Source organism: Papio anubis, chromosome 1 (assembly GCF_008728515.1).
Source record: "Papio anubis isolate 15944 chromosome 1, Panubis1.0, whole genome shotgun sequence".
NCBI lineage: Eukaryota > Metazoa > Chordata > Mammalia > Primates > Cercopithecidae > Papio > Papio anubis.
Window position 1 is genome coordinate 92854673 of NC_044976.1, and position 18048 is coordinate 92872720.

General features: G+C 34.3%; 1 protein-coding gene across 5 annotated transcripts in view; it reads right to left on the reverse strand.

Annotated features, from left to right (window-relative positions):
- ARHGAP29 (Rho GTPase activating protein 29) overlaps window positions 1-18048 on the reverse strand; it is a 64775-nt gene that overhangs the window by 38505 nt on the left and 8222 nt on the right. For 4 of the 5 annotated variants that reach the window (XM_021921007.2, XM_021921013.2, XM_017944870.3 and 1 more), the window contains one exon: window positions 8654-8788. In XM_021921007.2, the coding sequence (XP_021776699.1) occupies window positions 8654-8788 (135 nt within the window). Of the gene's footprint in view, window positions 1-8653; window positions 8789-13325; window positions 13415-18048 lie in introns of all 5 variants that reach the window. The other variant, XM_021921017.1, reaches the window with a different exon arrangement.

The following is an 18048-nucleotide window of genomic DNA, read 5'->3' on the forward strand; positions in this document are numbered from 1 at the left end:
AGGCGCGGTGGCTCATGCCTGTAATCCCAGCACTTTGGGAGGCAGAGGTGGGCAGACTGTCTGAGCTCAAAAGTTCAAGACCAGCCTGGGCAACATGGCGAAACCCCATCTCTACTAAAAATACAAAAAATTAGCCAGGCAATGGTGGCGCATGCCTGTAATCCCAGCTACTGGGGAGGCTGAGGCATTAGAATCGCTTGAACCCAGGAGGCAGAGGTTGCAGTGAGCTGAAATCACATCACTGTGCTCCAGCCTGGGCAACAGAGCAAGGCTCTGTCTCCAAAAAAAAAAAAAAAAAAAGGACATAACTCCATATATTTATGTACCTAATAAACAGAGTTTGAAAATACTTTAAAAAACACAACGAAAAACACATAAATTCACAGTTATAACTGGTGATTTCAATAACCCTTCGCAATAACTGACAGAACACGTAGATGGAAAATAAGCATAGGGATGATTAGAACAACACTATCTACCACCTTGACAAGACATTTATATGACACCCTACCTAACATGTTCTTTTCAAATGCACACTGAAATACCAAGATAGACTATATTACAGGCCATAAAACAAGCCTTGATGAGTTTAAAAGGATTCAAATGAGGCAAAATATTTTTTGTGATAACATGAAATTAAATTAGAAGCAACAGAAGGATCTCCGGAAAATCTCCAAATATTTAGAAACTAAATAACACGCTTTTAAATAACCCAGGTGTCAAAGAAGAAAAAAGGAAATTAAAAAGTATTCTGATCCAGCACTTTGGGAGGCCGAGGCAGGAGGATCACCTGAGGTCAGGAGTTCGAGACCAGCCTGGCCAATATGGCGAAATCCCATCTCTATTAAAAGGACAAAATTAGCTGGGGGTGGTGACGCACTCCTGTAATCAATCCCAGCTACTCAGGAGGCTGAGGCAGGAGACTGCAGTGGGCCGAAATCACACCACTGCACACCAGCCTGGGTGACAGGGTAAGATTCCATCTCAAAAAATTAAAAAAAGGGATTTTGCAGAATAAAAATGAAAAAACAACATATCAAAATTCGTGAAAGGGGAGACCAGGAGATACAGGTAGAACGATAACAATTTCACAGGAGTATGATGCATATATCAGAATTTTCAAATGGTACCATTGTTTATTATACAATCATACCTCAATAAAGCTGTTTATAAAAATACATTGTAGACTTTAAATAGTAATTTATAACATAATACCATCAACAATGTAAATCCTACTTGTATTCCCTAACTTTAACCTGCTAAAAAAATAGTTTATAACACTATCCAAAATTGTATAATTATTCTTACTTTCTTATATTTTTTTATCACACTAAACATGACGGGGAGATTAAAAAATAATAATTTGTAACAACCGTTGAGTAGTGAAAAGAATAATTATTGAATCAATTCAACATTTGAACCATCTTATCTTCATCCCTACTTGAGTGAAGTTATAGCCACCTAATGAAAATTCCTATTCCTAATGCCTTTGTCTGACTTCAAAACAACCCTATATTTCTAATATCTAACATAATTATCTTTTTTGCTCCTGCTCAGTGTTTCAAAGAAAAGTCTTTGGCTCCTTTCCAATAATAAATATTCCTACTCTTTCCTACATTCCCCAAAACCCTATACCAACTTTACTCCTCCCTCACAGCTTCATTATCTCCTATTCAACTGACGTTTTTTCTTATGCTACTAACATACTCAAATCTTTCCTATGTGAAAAAAATGTTCATTTTACCATATTTCTCCTTAAAGTTACCATTCAATCCATTTACCGTTTCTTCACTACTGAACTGCTATAAATAGGCCATGCCATGGCCTGTATTGCCTTTCTTCCCAAGTTAACATTACATTCAAGATTTGGCTTTACATCCACTTTAATGGTTATCAGAGACTGGAAAACTTTTTCTATAAAGGACCAGATAGTAAATATTTTACATTTTTCAGGCCATACAGTCTGTTGCAACTACTCAATTCTGTTGAAAGGGGCCATAGATGATACATAAATGAATAAGACTAACTGTGTTCCAATAAAGCTTTATTTACAAAAACAGGCAGCTGGCCAGATTTGGCCCACCAGCCTGTTTGCCAGCCCCTGGTAAAGAGGATGGGTTCTGAAGTCAGTCTGCCTAAGTTAAATCCTAACTCTCTCTCTTACAATGTTACATAACTTCACCCCTCTGTAACTCAGTTTCCTAATTTATAAAATGGGGATAATCACATACTTCAAGAACTGTTGTGAAGATTAAATGAACTTAGAACAGAGCCTGTTACATAGAAGATGTTCAAAAATGTTAGCTATTATTATCATATAATAACATAAAACACTGTCAACAATAACCTATCAGTCAAAATTAGAGGTCTTTTTTCTTATAAGTCTTCAAGCTACTAAACCTTTTTGCAAGTTTCAACAACACTACCACTTAATATATATGCAAAACTTGGACAAACTTCTCTCCATGCCTCAGTTTCCATATCTGCAAAATGAGAGGTGATATAAAAGTAATATAAGGCTTTGGAGTTTCAGCCCTGAGTTTAAATCTGGTTTCTACTACTTTATGTGTTAGTCTGGATACATTACCTTACTTCAATTTCCTCATAAGCAAAACAGCATATTATTGAGAGGAATGACTGAGAAAACAAGTGTGAAGCACCCAGAGTACAGTGCTTGGATTCAGTAAACACAAGCTCTCTTCCTCTGTTCAATATCCATCTGTAGACAATCTGTACTCCATAGAGCTTTCTCTACTTAGCCTCTATAGTTCTTTCTTTATATACACTATCCCTACAGAATCTCATCCACTTCCATACCTTTGAGGGAACAAATTCCTAAACTACCTGTCTAGTTTTAACCTCCGAGCTCAATTTGCATTTCTAATAGGCTGATATATTTCTTCTCCTACTTTCCACCTGTTATTTTCCATACAATCCTTAGCTTATTAGCTTCACTTTCAAAAATGCCTCTAAAATATTTTTTCCTCCTTTCCATCCCCATTTGCCACTGATTTAATTTAAAAGCCCATGTTTTACCTCTAGTCTGAACTATTTAGCAACCTGACTGGTGTCTCTGTCTCCACTCCATCCCCTCTATTAATAGTTCTTCAAAAGCTCATTAAAATGTTGCTTAAGGTTTAAATGATTGCCTCCCTTGAGTTCCCTATTAAATCACAATACAAAGCCCTAAGACACATTTAGTATCTCTTCAAGAAATCACATGAATAGCTTTCATTCATCCAACCTATCAGAGCAGCAACTTTCAAATGTTTTTCTACCACAACCTTGGGAAAAAATACATATTGCATCATGACTGAGTATTCTATACACATATAATAATAATAATCAGTTATATAACACCTATAACATTTCTGACACATACTTAAGTTTTATATAATAAGTGTTGCTTCTGATTTTTCTTTTCTATTCTCTTTCATTTTTAAAAAATGCTGGTCACAATCCACTAACTTGATGTCATGAGTCAGAGCCCACAGTTCAAAAACCATCAATTAAAAGATACAATGGAAGAAAAGCATGAAAAGGGGGGGGAAAAAAGAATAAAATACACAGGGAAAAAAACAAAAAAGCTACCAGACCTACCTAATGAAAACTTTAAGTTGCTTCCGAGGAACACAAAAGACAACTTGAAGAAATAAAGTACATATTATATTCTTGGATAGAAATACTAAGTATGTATATTTTCCTTAATTTAATCTATAAATTTTAAAAAAGTAGGTATTTTTTGGAACCAAACAGCCAATTCAAAAATCTTCATGGAAAAAATAAAATTCTAAACAAGTTATCCCTACCATATATTAAAATGTCACAAAAACTACAATAAAAACAGAATGGTCTGGGCATACAACTGAACAAATCAATGAAACAGAATAAGGTCCAGAAACAGATATATGTGAGAATGTAGTGTATTTATGATAAAGATGACACCTCAAATTAGTGGCGAAAAGATGAATTACCTGCTAAAACTTACCAGACGCTTAGATACTTTACAATGTTTCTGAAGACTTAACTTCAACAAATGAAACCATGAAACATCAGAAGAAAAAACATTCAAGAATTCTATTATAATCTCAGAGCAGAGAAGTCTTTCCTGATACTTAAAACCCAGAAACCATAAAAAACACTGAAAAATGTTAATGCAAAAATAAAAGAGAAAAATCATGTAAAAAAAAATTTCAACATTAATCAAAGACTAAAGGCTAATTTTACTTACACAGAGTTTCTATAAATCAATAATAAAAGAAGACCTACCAGCAAAAGAAAAACAGACAAAAGGTCAATTAACATAAAAGGATGTAAACATGGTATTGAAACAAATGAAAAGATATTCAATTGCACTCAAAATGAGGGAAATGCAAATCAAACCTAGACTGATACCACTTTTCACTATCACACTGGATAACAGAGCTTTGTAACCAGGTCTGTTGGCAAAGGTACAGGAAATCAGCCTCTTCAGCACTGCTATCAGAAGGGCAGAACCTATACTGAGGGTATCTGGTAATATCAAAAAATATAAACACACATGCTTGCTGATTCAGCAATTATTCATCTAGGAATTTGCATGACTATTGAAGCATTGTTTGTAATAGAAAAAAAACTGGAAATGATCCAAACATCCATCAGTAGTTAACTGGTTAAATAAATTATAGTACATCAATATAAGGGATTACCATACAGCTTTGAAAAAACAAATAGTAACAAAAGAATGAGGAAACCCTTTCCGTGCAGGTAACCAGGACAATGAACAAGGAGCAGAACGCTACCATCTGTGTAAAAAGGAGGTTAAAAAAGAGAACACATCCGTGTATGTGCTTGTATATGTATATCTCTGAAAAAACACACAAGAGACCAATAAAGGTTGTCGCTTATCTAGGTAAAGGAATGAGTGACTAATGGTCAAAGGCAACAAAAAAACTTCATCATTCAATACCCTTTTATACCATTTGCATTCCGTGTGAACTGCCTATTAATAAAATCAAGTTTTCAAAACAGAAGTATAAGGCTTCTACAATCTTGAAGGCATAATTAAGACTTATTTTTCTTTTTTGTTTACCAATTTTTAAATATAGGGTAAAATGCAGAACATAAAAAACCTAAATTAAGGGTTACTTTCATTTATATTAAAAATAAGATTGACCAAAATAACTGAAAATAATGAAAACAAATAGTACATAATAAATTACTGAGTTCTGAAGATACCTTTATCTCCTTTAAAAACAGGCTGTATCTCTCTTACCATATTGCAAATATTTTGTCAGACTTAATTTCCTGCTTGGAAACAGGAGGACACACAGGAAACGCAAATCACTACTAGAATGAATGGGAAAAAAACTAAAGATTTTTCTTTTAAAAGTTATTAGAAGGTAAACTCCACATTTAAAATAAAAAATATGGGTAAAGATTCCTTTTTCTCACTTACACAGAGGAAGCAGACACACTTCATGCATTCAAACCTGTGGTAATACAAATACGATTCCACATCCCTGATTCTAAAGTTATTCTGTATTTTTTTCTATTGTTTGGTAGATCTGAAAAAATGCATTTCATACTTAAGGTCTTAAAGTTAATCATATACCCAAGTCACTGCTGTTTTTTAAACATACACAGAGTTAAAATTAAATGATGGGGCCAGGCGAGGTGGCTCATGCCTATAATCCCAGCACTTTCGATGGCCAGGGCAGGCGGATCACCTGAGGTCAAGAGTTTGAGACTTGCCTGGCCAACATGGTAAAACCTCATCTCTACTAAAAATACAAAAATTAGCCGGGTGTGATGGCACATATCTGTAATCCCAGCTACTCGGGAGGCGGAGGCAGGAGAATTGCTTGAACCCAGGAGGCGGAGGCTGCAGTGAGCTGAGATTATGACACTGCACTCCAGCCTGTGTAACAGAGTGAGACACTGTCTCAAAAAAAACACTCAATGATGAACCCCGTGTGGGGGCTCATGCCTGTAATCCCAGAATTTTAGAGGCCAAGGTGGGAGGATTGCTTGAGGCCAGGAGTTCAGGATCAGCCTGGGCAACATAGCAAGACCCTGTCCCTGTGAAAATTTTTAGAAATTTAAAAATCAGCTAGGAGAGTGACAGCTCACATCTGTAGTCCCAGCTAACTGAGATGCTGAGGTGAGAGGATTGCTTGCGTTCAGGAGTTTAAGGTTACAGTGAGCTATGAACATGCTACTGCACTACAGCCTGGGCAACAGAGTGAGATGCCATCTCTTAAACAAACAAAAAGACTGAAACCTTAACTAATATAAAGGATCCCCATATTCCAGACAGCTTTCTGTCCCAAAAACTTTTCCTTTCTGAAATAGCTACTACTGTACATTTATAGGTTTTAAAGCACTTAGACTGGCTGGCACTGAACAGATACTCAAAATGGTTTCTACCTACTCTCTGCCTTTCCAGGTTTTGAAAACTAAATTGCCATTAAATGAAATAATTAATTAAGTTGATTTGACCTCAATTATTCAAGTCGCTGAATATTTTTCAATTGGAGTATCAATGATATTTTTAAATGGCCTCAAAATAAGAGTTGGGGCAGGGAAAGAAGTTTTATTATAAACCATACAAATTTAACACAAAGAAAACACAATTATTTAAAGTGTTCTAGTCTCATGGAGTCCTACTGAAACAGAGGAAGTTTCCCAACAACAAAATAATCTTCCCCTTTTAAATGTCATCCAGCACAGAAGTAAAAGAGTAACAATAATCCCAAGTGTAAAGATAGTAATAGTGGAAAATAATATTCAGAAAATTACTTTTCCTCAAAGACAAAAAGATCTTCAAGGTATCTGAGACAGCACTCTCTTCAAGTTTGTTTCTGGAATGTGGACACCAACTAGACACAGGCGCACTCCTTCCCCAGGACATCCTGACCGCACACAATAGCTACTGACAACAATTGAACTAGGTTGCTATTTCCAAGCATGGAAATTTTACTATCTATAGACGCAAATTTCCCTATCTAAGTAAAGTTAAATGGTACTTGTAAACAATCTATTTAGAAACAAATTTGGTTACTAAGCACATTTTTGAAAGTCAGGACAGAAGAAGCTATTCATGTTTCCCATTTAAAATCATCTACATTTTTTTCAGTGTTTGAAATACAGAAAAAAGGAAACCACACAAACATGATAAATCTATGTCAAAAAGTGCTGGGTGGGGTGGTTTCCTTAAGTATGTGAACTATATTTTGTAGACAAGGTTTTTTTTTTTTTTTTCCTGCTTCATCCGTTGACGCATGCCCTTTAGCCTCTCCGAATATGATCCTGTTCACCAATCTCATCGTGTTTTTCTCACCCAGAGTTCTTGTATCGCAGCCCCATTCCCACTCAGCCCAGTCCAGTTAATGCCTACTTGACCTTTGACTCAGGACAGGCAATCCCTTTCCCCAAAAGGAGAGTTTCCTTTCCTCATTCAGCCTAGAGTGAGTTCCTCACTCTGTGCTCCCATGGTGCCTAGGCATACCTCTATCACAGAATTGGTCACAGGATTGCTGTTACCTTGTCTGTCTCTGACTGCTACATCACTGCTACCTAAAGGTCACTTTTTGTAGTTTTATTACTTTGAATCCATTTACCCTATCGGTGGCATTTAACACTGATAATAACTTCTTAAAACCCTGCACTTTTAAAATTCCATGTCACCTCCTTGTAGGTCCAACTCCCTACCTGTTAGGTGTTTCTCCAATTCCTCTATATCTTCTCTCTCTCCCTGGGATCTCACATCAGTCCTCTACTTACTCTGCATACTCATTTGATGTCATCCTTTTCCACTACCTATACATCAACAATTCCCAAGTCCACATCTTCAACACCGAACTTCTCCATAACCACTAACATTCAACCTGTGTCGTTCTGTCAAACTGACATTCATTCCCTCTTATATAACAAATCGCATTTGACCACTACCACACCCAGCTTAAGCCCTCAGCTTCAACCCTCATCTAGCCCATTATTCCTAACAATCTCCTAATTAATTTCCCTGCCTCCTGTCTCATTTCTTCTCAAACACTCACTTCGTTCTCAATCTTTCTTTTATATACCGCAACCCAGAATAATTTTCACAATTTTGAGTGGCAAGTCATTTCATCAGAGGATAATGGTCCAACTCTTCATGCTAAGTTTTAGCATCTATATGCTATAGATACACACACACCCATACATATATATGATAAACTTATTTTATAATTTTAATTTCATTTTCACATTTTAAAATAAGGTCCCAATTAAGCCTTCTTTTTCTGCATTTGATTCCCTCTTTTAAGTAGTCACTAGAGATTACCACTCTCCAACACCAGTTGTCCTCACATAACAAAGACTTCTTGTACACTAATCACCTCGAAAGAGCATGCACTCATTCATAAAAAACTCAAATTTTAAACATCAATTGTTCGGTTTAAGTTAGTCTTTTTAAAGTATTTGCTGCTAAATAAAGTTAGTTTTTAAAAAGAAGAAAGCTTTAGGTGTGACTTAGTGGGAATATTTCAATATCAAAGTATATATAACTCCTTATTGACATACATCATACAAATGCAATGAGAGGAATTGGCTATATATTCATTATAAACTAAAATATATCACTTGGCTCCTTTTTGCCCACAGCAACCCACTTTGACTATATCTTCCTTACCTTTCACTTTTGCAGTGAGCATTTCTGCAGCATTTTGAAGATCAACAGAATTGAGGTTCTGATGTTTATTCATTATAGACTTTAAAACACGGAGCAGTTCCTCTAGACGTATATGAATAACTTCTTTAAAACAGTCTTTAAAAAGAAAAAAAAATAATTTATTTCCAGAGCAAAGTTCCACAAATCTAAACTACAAAACATCACCTGAAGCACATTTCAAGTAGAAGCCTTGGTTACACAATTTTTGCCTACTATACGTTCATTTCTATCTTCACTGTTGCAATTACATACAATTTAAAAAGCCTTCAGAAAATCCTTAGTCATTTTAATTCATTAAGGATTTCAAAGGCTCTCACAGTTATGGTCAATTTAAGTACTACATTTTTCAGTTTTCTCAGTTTTAATATATGCTCCAGACTTCCCTTGAGACAACTTTATAAGGTAAGTTTTCCTTGTCTTATACTTTTACTATCATATATTTATTTAACATATCCAGTAACTCAGGCATATAAAGATCATCATCTAACCTACACATTTTTAAAATTATGATATAATTTACCTATGATAAAATGTACAGACCTTTAATGAGTTTTTGTGCTTTTTAGAAAAACTGAATTAGTTGCCAATGATGAAAAATTGAGGGATCATTACACAAATTCTAGATTTTGCCTACTCCTGAAAAATCAAAATCTTTTACACTCAGGGCCACATTCCTCCTCGGCCACAGTAGCTGGAACAGAGCAGTGCTGCTCTCTTAGATAGATGAGTTTCTTCTCAGTGCCCATTCATTTTCTCCCAGCCTACTCCACTCATTTACATCATTCTAGGTCAGAGAGATGCAGTTTTATTACCCCTTAAATAAGATGACTATATAATTTATCATTCAAACCAAAATACTTTTGCTAGTGGAAAGGGGGATGCTACTCACAGTCATGCTAGCACAACAATCACATTCTACGATCTTCATCCCAAGTAAATCAGAAAGTATAATCACCCTACCTTTAACCCCTGAAGTAATCCTCAAAAGTCTGACAAGACAACTACTTTAAGTACGGTACTTTTATATAATTTTCCTTTCTGTAAACTTACACAGCATTGGTTTTTAATAAGAGTTAATATCTATTAAGCACTTACTATGTGCTAGGCACTATTAAAAACAAAAGGATATTATTTCATTCAATGTAATACTGAATACTATGATGGGTCATACTCATTATGACCCATGTATGTATATACACATATTTCTGTATCAAGTCATCTATATTATTTATATAAGTATATATTTTTATACATATTTATATCTTTTATACACATTTCTGTATGACTACATATAGAAATATTTATGTGTATATATTTAAACATATATACACATATGTACATATATACATACAAATGTATGTGCACATATGTATGCATGTATAAATATATTCATGAAAATGTACATATAAAATATGTATGTCTATATAAATATCTATATGTAAAAATATATATATATATATTTCTTTGTTAGTTGAGAGGGCCTAAAAGAAATGACAGTAGCAACAAGCACACCTAGCACCCAGATCTTGGTTTCTAATACTATTCTCCAATGAAAGCAACCAGGTCTCCTTAGAGAAATAGCTGATTCTAGGACCGGGGTAGAAATGTTCAAGATAAGTAACAAGCATCTTGTAATGCCAGAAAGGAAGGAAGAACTTTAAAAAAAAAAAAAAACTAAAACAAACAACAAAAAACACCCTACAGTGAGGAGGGCATGTCAAAGGTGCACAGGAACCAACTGAAAGTTTCCAATAGCCAAAGCTGGAACTATGTGAGCAACAAATAAAGTAATATTGGATTATAACCTAAAGTACATAACAAATGTTCATGAGTCCATACTGACATAAATGATTGAATACATCAGTAAACAGGGGAAAAGAAACAAATCTCTAGTGTAAAAGAACTGTAAAAAATGTGTGCAAATACTTTGCTCTCAAGAAGGTGAAACATAACTCTCTTACATATGACCTATGTGGACTAACTTCTTCCAAAGAGTGTAGTATGGAAAAGAGGACAAAAAGAGTAACTTGACAGTGGAGAAACTTGACAAACACTACTGAAGACAGGTGACCAAGGTCAACATCAACAGTGACAAATCATGTTCAAGGTAAGTATCCTTGATATAAAGTGATGAAAACAACACTTTACATCTGTAATCTTCCTCCCAATATCCCATAACCCCGGTCTAATGAGGAGAAAAATGTCAGGCAAATTCTAATCAAGGGCCATCCTACAGAACACCTAATCAGTATTCCTTAAAATAAAAATGAGGAAAGTTTGAGAAGCTTACAGCCAAGGAAGACCTAAGGAGAAACAATTAAATGTAATATGATAGGATCCTGGAAGATAATAAAGAGTATTAGAGGAAATCTATGGAAATCTGAATATAGACACTAGTTAATAATAATGCATCATTATTACTGGTTATCAAACACTGGCTCTATAACTCTAAGAGATGTAAGATGTTAATACAGTGTATGGACTATATGGGAACTTTGTATTATTATCTCAATTTTTCTATAATCTAAAACTGTTCTAAAAAATAAAATCTATTTTTAAAATGAAATACAAGTAGGTAAAATATTTTAGGAATTTTATGTGTTGTTGAAATTTTCCCCATAAACATAATTTTAAAGCTTGATATACAATTTTTGTAATTCTTAGGGAAAATGTGAATATGCAATTTAAATAACTGTCTTAATTTAATAAGTATCACTATTATCTCTTTTTTATAACTGGTAATGTTAGTTTGGTAGGTTTACTTAGTTGAGGCAATACAGTATAGTGGCTGAAAAGCATAGTCTCTGAAACCAGACTGCCTGACTGAATTCTAACTCCATGGCTGAGAAACCTTGGGTGAGTTACTTAGCCCCTCTGTGCCTCAGTTTCCTCACCTATAAAAAGAAGGTAAGGTAGCTAGTTCACAGGGTTATTGGGTTAAATGAATTAAAACACACAAAGCACTTAGAACAGTGGCTGGAACACAGTAGGCCCTTCATAAATGTTTGCAACTATTTTTAGTTGGTGGAAAAGTAAGTAATCGCGGATTTGGTCACTAAAAAAAATTATATATATGTATACATAGCCAAAACCTCAATTACTTTTGCACCAACGTAATATTTTATGCAGCAGTAGAAATAGGTTAATGATATAGGTTAGCTCTGAAATGAAATCTAGTAGATATGAAATAAAGGAAACTTCTGGGAAAATAATATAATTTGAATAGGTGTAAAAAAATCAAAAAACCTTCCTTTTTTTTTTTTTTGTCTTTTATTTTGTTTTTTTAGTTGAAGTCTCGCTCTGTTGCCTGGGCTAGAGTGCCACGATGCAATCTTGGCTCAATGCAACCTCCGCCTCCCAGGTTCAAGCAATTATTCTGCCTCAGCCTCCCAAGTAGCTGGGATTACTGGTGCCTGCCACCACACCCGCCTGGTTTTTTTTGTATTTAGTAGAGACAAGGTTTCACTATGTTGGTCAGGCTGGTCTCGAACTCCTGACCTCAGGTGATCCACCGGCCTTGGCCTCCCAAAGTGCTGGGATTACAGGCATGAGCCACTGCGCCCAGCCTATGGAACGTTCCTGATACGCTATTTTTTCCCCAGTTTTGTACAGCCAAATCTTTGGCACATATATAACTAACTAAAGTTGGTGAATGCTAGTACTTCTGCTGACTTAACCAAAACCAAGGTGGAGAGATTCTCATCACAGAGAGTTACACTGCCCTCTTTTTGAAACCTAGTAAATGTTAGTCTTAGAAAAAGTTATTTCTATCCCGTGTTCTAATGTTTTACAATAAAATTTTCAGGTATTAATATACTTAGGAAACATTAAATCTCAGGCCAAAAGAGCTTGATTTTCAGAGTGCCAACAACAACCATCAATATTCAAAATTAGTGTTGGGCAAAAACTACAAAATACTAATGGCCTAAATGCCTACATAAACCAAAGTAATACTGTGGTCTTCTCAGAATCAAGGAAATTAAACATGTAGAAATTCATATATTTCTAAAATTATTAAATGCTTTTCAACTTTCTCAGTTTTAATTTCTAATAGATACAACCCACATAAAAACTCTTTGGGATCTTCAGTAATTTTTTTTTAACAGCGTAAAAAGGTCCTGGGAGTCCCTGCTATAGTTTTTCTTAAAAATCACTGTATCCAATCTGTCCCTGGATTTCAAGAAAAATAAAAGAAAAAAAAATCACTGCAACTGCAAAACACTCTAATAATTGGTGGCAGCACAAATGATCTACAAACTTGCAATTCCTTTTTTTCCTACAGGGTAGCCCTAATAAACAGATCTTGAAGTTGTCCCCAACTAACATACTAAAAAATGGCGTCAGAATTATTTTAGTAAGAAGTTTCAGAAGCTCCTTCAGTTGCACTATAAAGAATTCCAATTCCTGAAATTAAATACCCTTCTGAAGCCCACAAATAAACAGAAATGAACATGATGACTAAATAAAGAAAATGCTAATCACAAAGGTTCATAAACTTTCCTATATATTTGGGCAGAAGGGTAAACTACGAGGTCATGAGCATGTCCTAATAATATTTCAGTTGGAACTTCATAAATCAGCAAGCCCTCAACTAGTTGTGCCATAAATGGTTTAAAGAAAATTCCATTTTTACCAAAACTGAAGAAAGTGGCTGCTTGATGCAGTAAAAAACAATAGATTTAGATAGAGAAACCTGGGTTCCAACCCTTGATCAGCTTCTTCCTTGAAAAGAACACATACAAAACTCTTAGCCTCTCTGATCTCAGATTCATCGTCAGTAAAAACACAATTGATAATACCTGTTTTACCTACAAGGTTGTTGTGAATATCAAATAAATAGAAATAAAGCTACTTTATAGTCTTAATATACATAAATGGCAATTACTACTAGTAATTCTGTAAGCCATTCAAACTACCTTTGAAAACAGGTTTGCCTCACATACAATCATGTTCAATAACAAATACATTTATAGCTAGATCCCACAGTATTTTGACTAAGGAAGAAAAGACATTACATTTAAGTTTCAATTTCATTTTCTGCGTAAAATCTAAATTGGTGAATTATCTGAAAAAGAAAGTCATTCAGGATATGTTTTATTAAAAATTTCTACACCTCTCAAGTTATAGTACTTAATTGAGTCATATAACTAAATACAAGATAATTTTCAAATGCCATAGTGTTCACATTGTAAATGTAATGAAATTTAATTTATACTACAAAGTTATTATAGATGTGAATATAATAAAATTCAACTAAAGTCTTAATACTAGTTGTCTAGAATAGTAAAACTTCTGTATCCCAATGTTTGCTTATCTACTCACTCTGTAATACAGTAATCTGAATTTTAATTTACTATTTCACCCATCTGAGTCATTTATTTTCTGCTTCATTCCACTTATCAAGTGAAGACAGATTAGCCAGCTCCACTTTTTGTTCTCATGCATTAACAAAATACCACAGTGTTTGTATTGCCAATACTTCATGGAAATGCTTAAGTAAATAAATGAAAAAAACATGATGTTTTCTTTCATTAAAAAAAAACCTGACAATAATTTGAAAATCAATCTTGTTAATTCAGCTTAACCTCTTTAGGGAAAGCAATGAAAATAAGGAGAAAAAATGTTTCAGAACTTATCACTAGGAAACTCCTTTTGCTGTGATGACTTTTGAAGTTACAGGATGAAAGTGAAGCCCGAGAAACAGCAACTTACTTTATTCAGCTACCGGGGATTATGAAAATAGTAACAACTGACATTTGAAAATGCTTATTCTAAGAGTTTTACACACATAAACGCATTTAATCGTCACAAAACCCCCATTATCTCCTTTTAATAGACACGGAAACAAGCATAAAGGAAGAAGATAAATAACTTGCCCAGGGCTACAAACGACTAGCAAATGGCAAAATGAGGATTCCACCTCAGGTATCCTGGGTCTAGAATTTGAGCTCCTAATCACTATGATATATTGGCATATGGTTGAAGAAGCTAAGCTTAATGACAAGTACTCTGCGATCTGCAATTTACCAGGCTTTAACTTCCAGTGAATATGCTAGTTACTACTATAAACATTGTTAAATGATATAAACCATTCTAGGCAAATGCAGAAGAGGAATCTAATGCACAGAGAACTGGCACAGGTGTAAATGAGCTATTTGTATTTCATACTTCGTTTCTCAAAGATTCATTTCATACCTTCTAGTCACTAAACAATGATCTATTAACATTCACATTAACTTCTAAGTGATATCCATTAGAAATCACTTCTAAAAAGATTTATTTCTAGGGTAATATAGAGCAGTACACATCTGAGGCTAGCAGTTTAATGTGTCTAATATTTCACAAAATTTCTGGCACACTGTAAAGTTACATAAGAGGCATCAGTGGTAAAAGTAACAATGCAATTTGTCTGAAAAAAAAATTTACACATCCTCCTGTATATTCTCCCTGGGAAAAGAACTGAGTTAACTCACAAGACAGGATTTCAATGAAGACTTTGTAAATTTATGCAGAACCTCTCATGATAGAATATATTATTTAATGGTATTAAACTTCTCATTTAATAAAAAATTCAATAAAAACTTTTTATTCAACCTAACTGTTCAATAAAATTTGTTTTAGAAAGTTAACATACTACTTCTGACTACAGTCCTGTAAAAACAATTCATCAGAAGCTATCACTTATGAGGTCAGTGTAATTATTTTTTAAATAATATAAAGGTGATACACTCTTAAATTAGAAAGCATCTTTTAAAAATAAGAGAACTTGGCCGGGCATGGTGGCTCACGAGAAATCCTAGCACTTTGGGAGGCCGAGGGGGGGCAGATCACGAGATCAGGAGATTAAGACCATCCTGGCTAACAAGGTGAAACCCCGTCTCTACTAAAAATACAAAAACTTAGCTGGGCGTGGTGGCGGGCGCCTGTAGTCCCAGCTACTCGGGAGGCTGAGGCAGGAGAACGGTGTGAACCCAGGAGGCAGAGCTTGCAGTGAGCAGAGATCATGCCACTGCACTCCAGCCGGGGCGACAGAGCGAGACTCTGTCTCAAAAAAATAAATAAAATAAATAAATAAATAAGAGAACTTGACTAGTTCATCTGAAATTGGTCTTACATTTTTATCTTCCTTTCCAGCCTATTTAAAAACCAAGCCAAAAAAAAAGAAAAAAGAAACAAAAACAAGGCACGATAGTCACAAACCAAAAAATCCATTTTAAAATAGTACTATATAATAAAAAAGCTGTAAGAAATTATTAGACTATTTATTTTCCCTCAAATATATTTTAAAATGGCAGTTAATATTTACAAGCACTGAGTAGCAGAACAATTAGATATTTTATACTATTCTTTCTAGCCCAATTAAAAAGCCTTTACATTTTCCATATTCTCAGATTTTGAGCTTCCTTGAATGCTATTCCACATGAAAATGGGGAGGTATGTCACAATGACAGACTTTAAAATTATTATATAAACTTGAAAAGCACTTATATGAGTCTGTTATTTAGAATTTAGAACACATTATTCCACGGGGAGGAAACCATAAACCTGAATTGGTACTTATACTGCACATATATTAATCTACAGTGTTATAATTAAACACAACATGCATATGCATAACTGAGTGCCTTCAGCATTTTCATATAAGATAGAACATTTACTCCGCAATTATTCCTAATGTATCTTGATGACACTGGACAGAGATCTAGAACTTCAAATTCCACATCTGCTAGTTGTATAAGGCTACAAGGTAACCTCCTCCTGGCGGTTAAGTAGTGGAAAGAGAATTACCAAACTCTGTCACTTAACTTACCCCAGCAAGAATAGAATATTTTCAGTCCTCTAATCTTCCACACTAAGCTATTTATATTTGTAAATTTGAAAATTAGAGATAAACCATATACATATCTTAACCCTGTTGGGAGTACAGAGCTCTTTGGCAGACATTTACATTTTTTCTAATCAGTTCCTCAATGACGATTACAATATGAGCTTCATATTCTCAGGAAATTTTCATTAATTTGTTTTCATATAATTTGAAAACAAATACTGAGCTGTCTTCTTAGGTCTAAACTGCCAACATTCAGAACAATGCATAATAATCTCCAACTCTAATCAAATTTTGAATTGCAGATTCGTAAAACTGATAACATCTGGCACAAGTGCCTCATTCTTAACAAAAAATTAAATGAATTAAGCCATATTCCAAAGCTAGTCAGTAGAACTAAGCCTAGAACCTAGATTCTGATTCTCTTTTCAGAGCTTTTGCTGCCATCCTTTACTACCAATTTAACCAAATCGTATAACCTGGTCATTATTTATCAGCAATAAGACAATGATGAAATCACATAAGTTATACATACATCTCATCTGTGAAACAGAGCTAAAGGTACCTGCCTTTGAGGGGACTGGGTGATTAAACTTGTCTGTATGACAAAGTACTCTGTAAAATGAAAAGCACCATATACAGTTATATATCATTTCTAACTACTTGGAGAAGGTAAAATGTAGCCATAAACCAATCATGAAGCTGTTTATCTAAGACTAGCCTCAACCTATGATTAAACATCTGTGGTAAAAGTCAAGTGACTGCACATTACTGCTGCAGTTAGTAATAAAGGTATTAACAGATAAAAGTTATTACAGAGAAAATGGTATTCTGATTAAACCAAAAGATGATTTAATTGTATATCTACATTCTTTATTCTTAAGAGCTGCCTTTTTGGCTTAACAATTAACAAATGTGAATTAAAAGGTAATAAACAATGCCAAAAATATGGCATCTTCCTCTTAAGGAGGCAATACACAAAATATTGGGAGGGTTACTGAGAAATTACTGACAAGGCTCTTCCACTTAAAAAGAAAAACAGTGAATGAAACGGCTCTTTGCTGTCTGGCCACAGTTCAACATTGCAGTGATAACCACAGAAAAGAAGTCCAGGGATATTTCTCAACACCCAGAGATGAAAAGCAGGGCTCATTACTATAGGGATACATGTAATAATACCATCTTAAATAGTTAGAGCATTTTAAACATTTTATCTTTCCTGAAGATTACATCTCACGAGATCTTTGTAATACTTTTGTTAAGTAAATAAGGAATAGTCTGATATTCTAAAGAAGCTGAAAATCATCAAAATTAAAAACACGCACAATATTATGTAGCATTTAACTTATCTTTTATAATGAGGTACATTTATGTTTATAAAACAAAAAGGTTCCATCAACTCAAATTAACTTGTTTATTTATAGATTTTGATAACAGTATTTCAAAGACCAAAAAACCAAATTCTTGTTATATTCAAAATTCATCCTGACGTGGCATACATATATCCTTTTAATTCTGATTGAAGACTAAG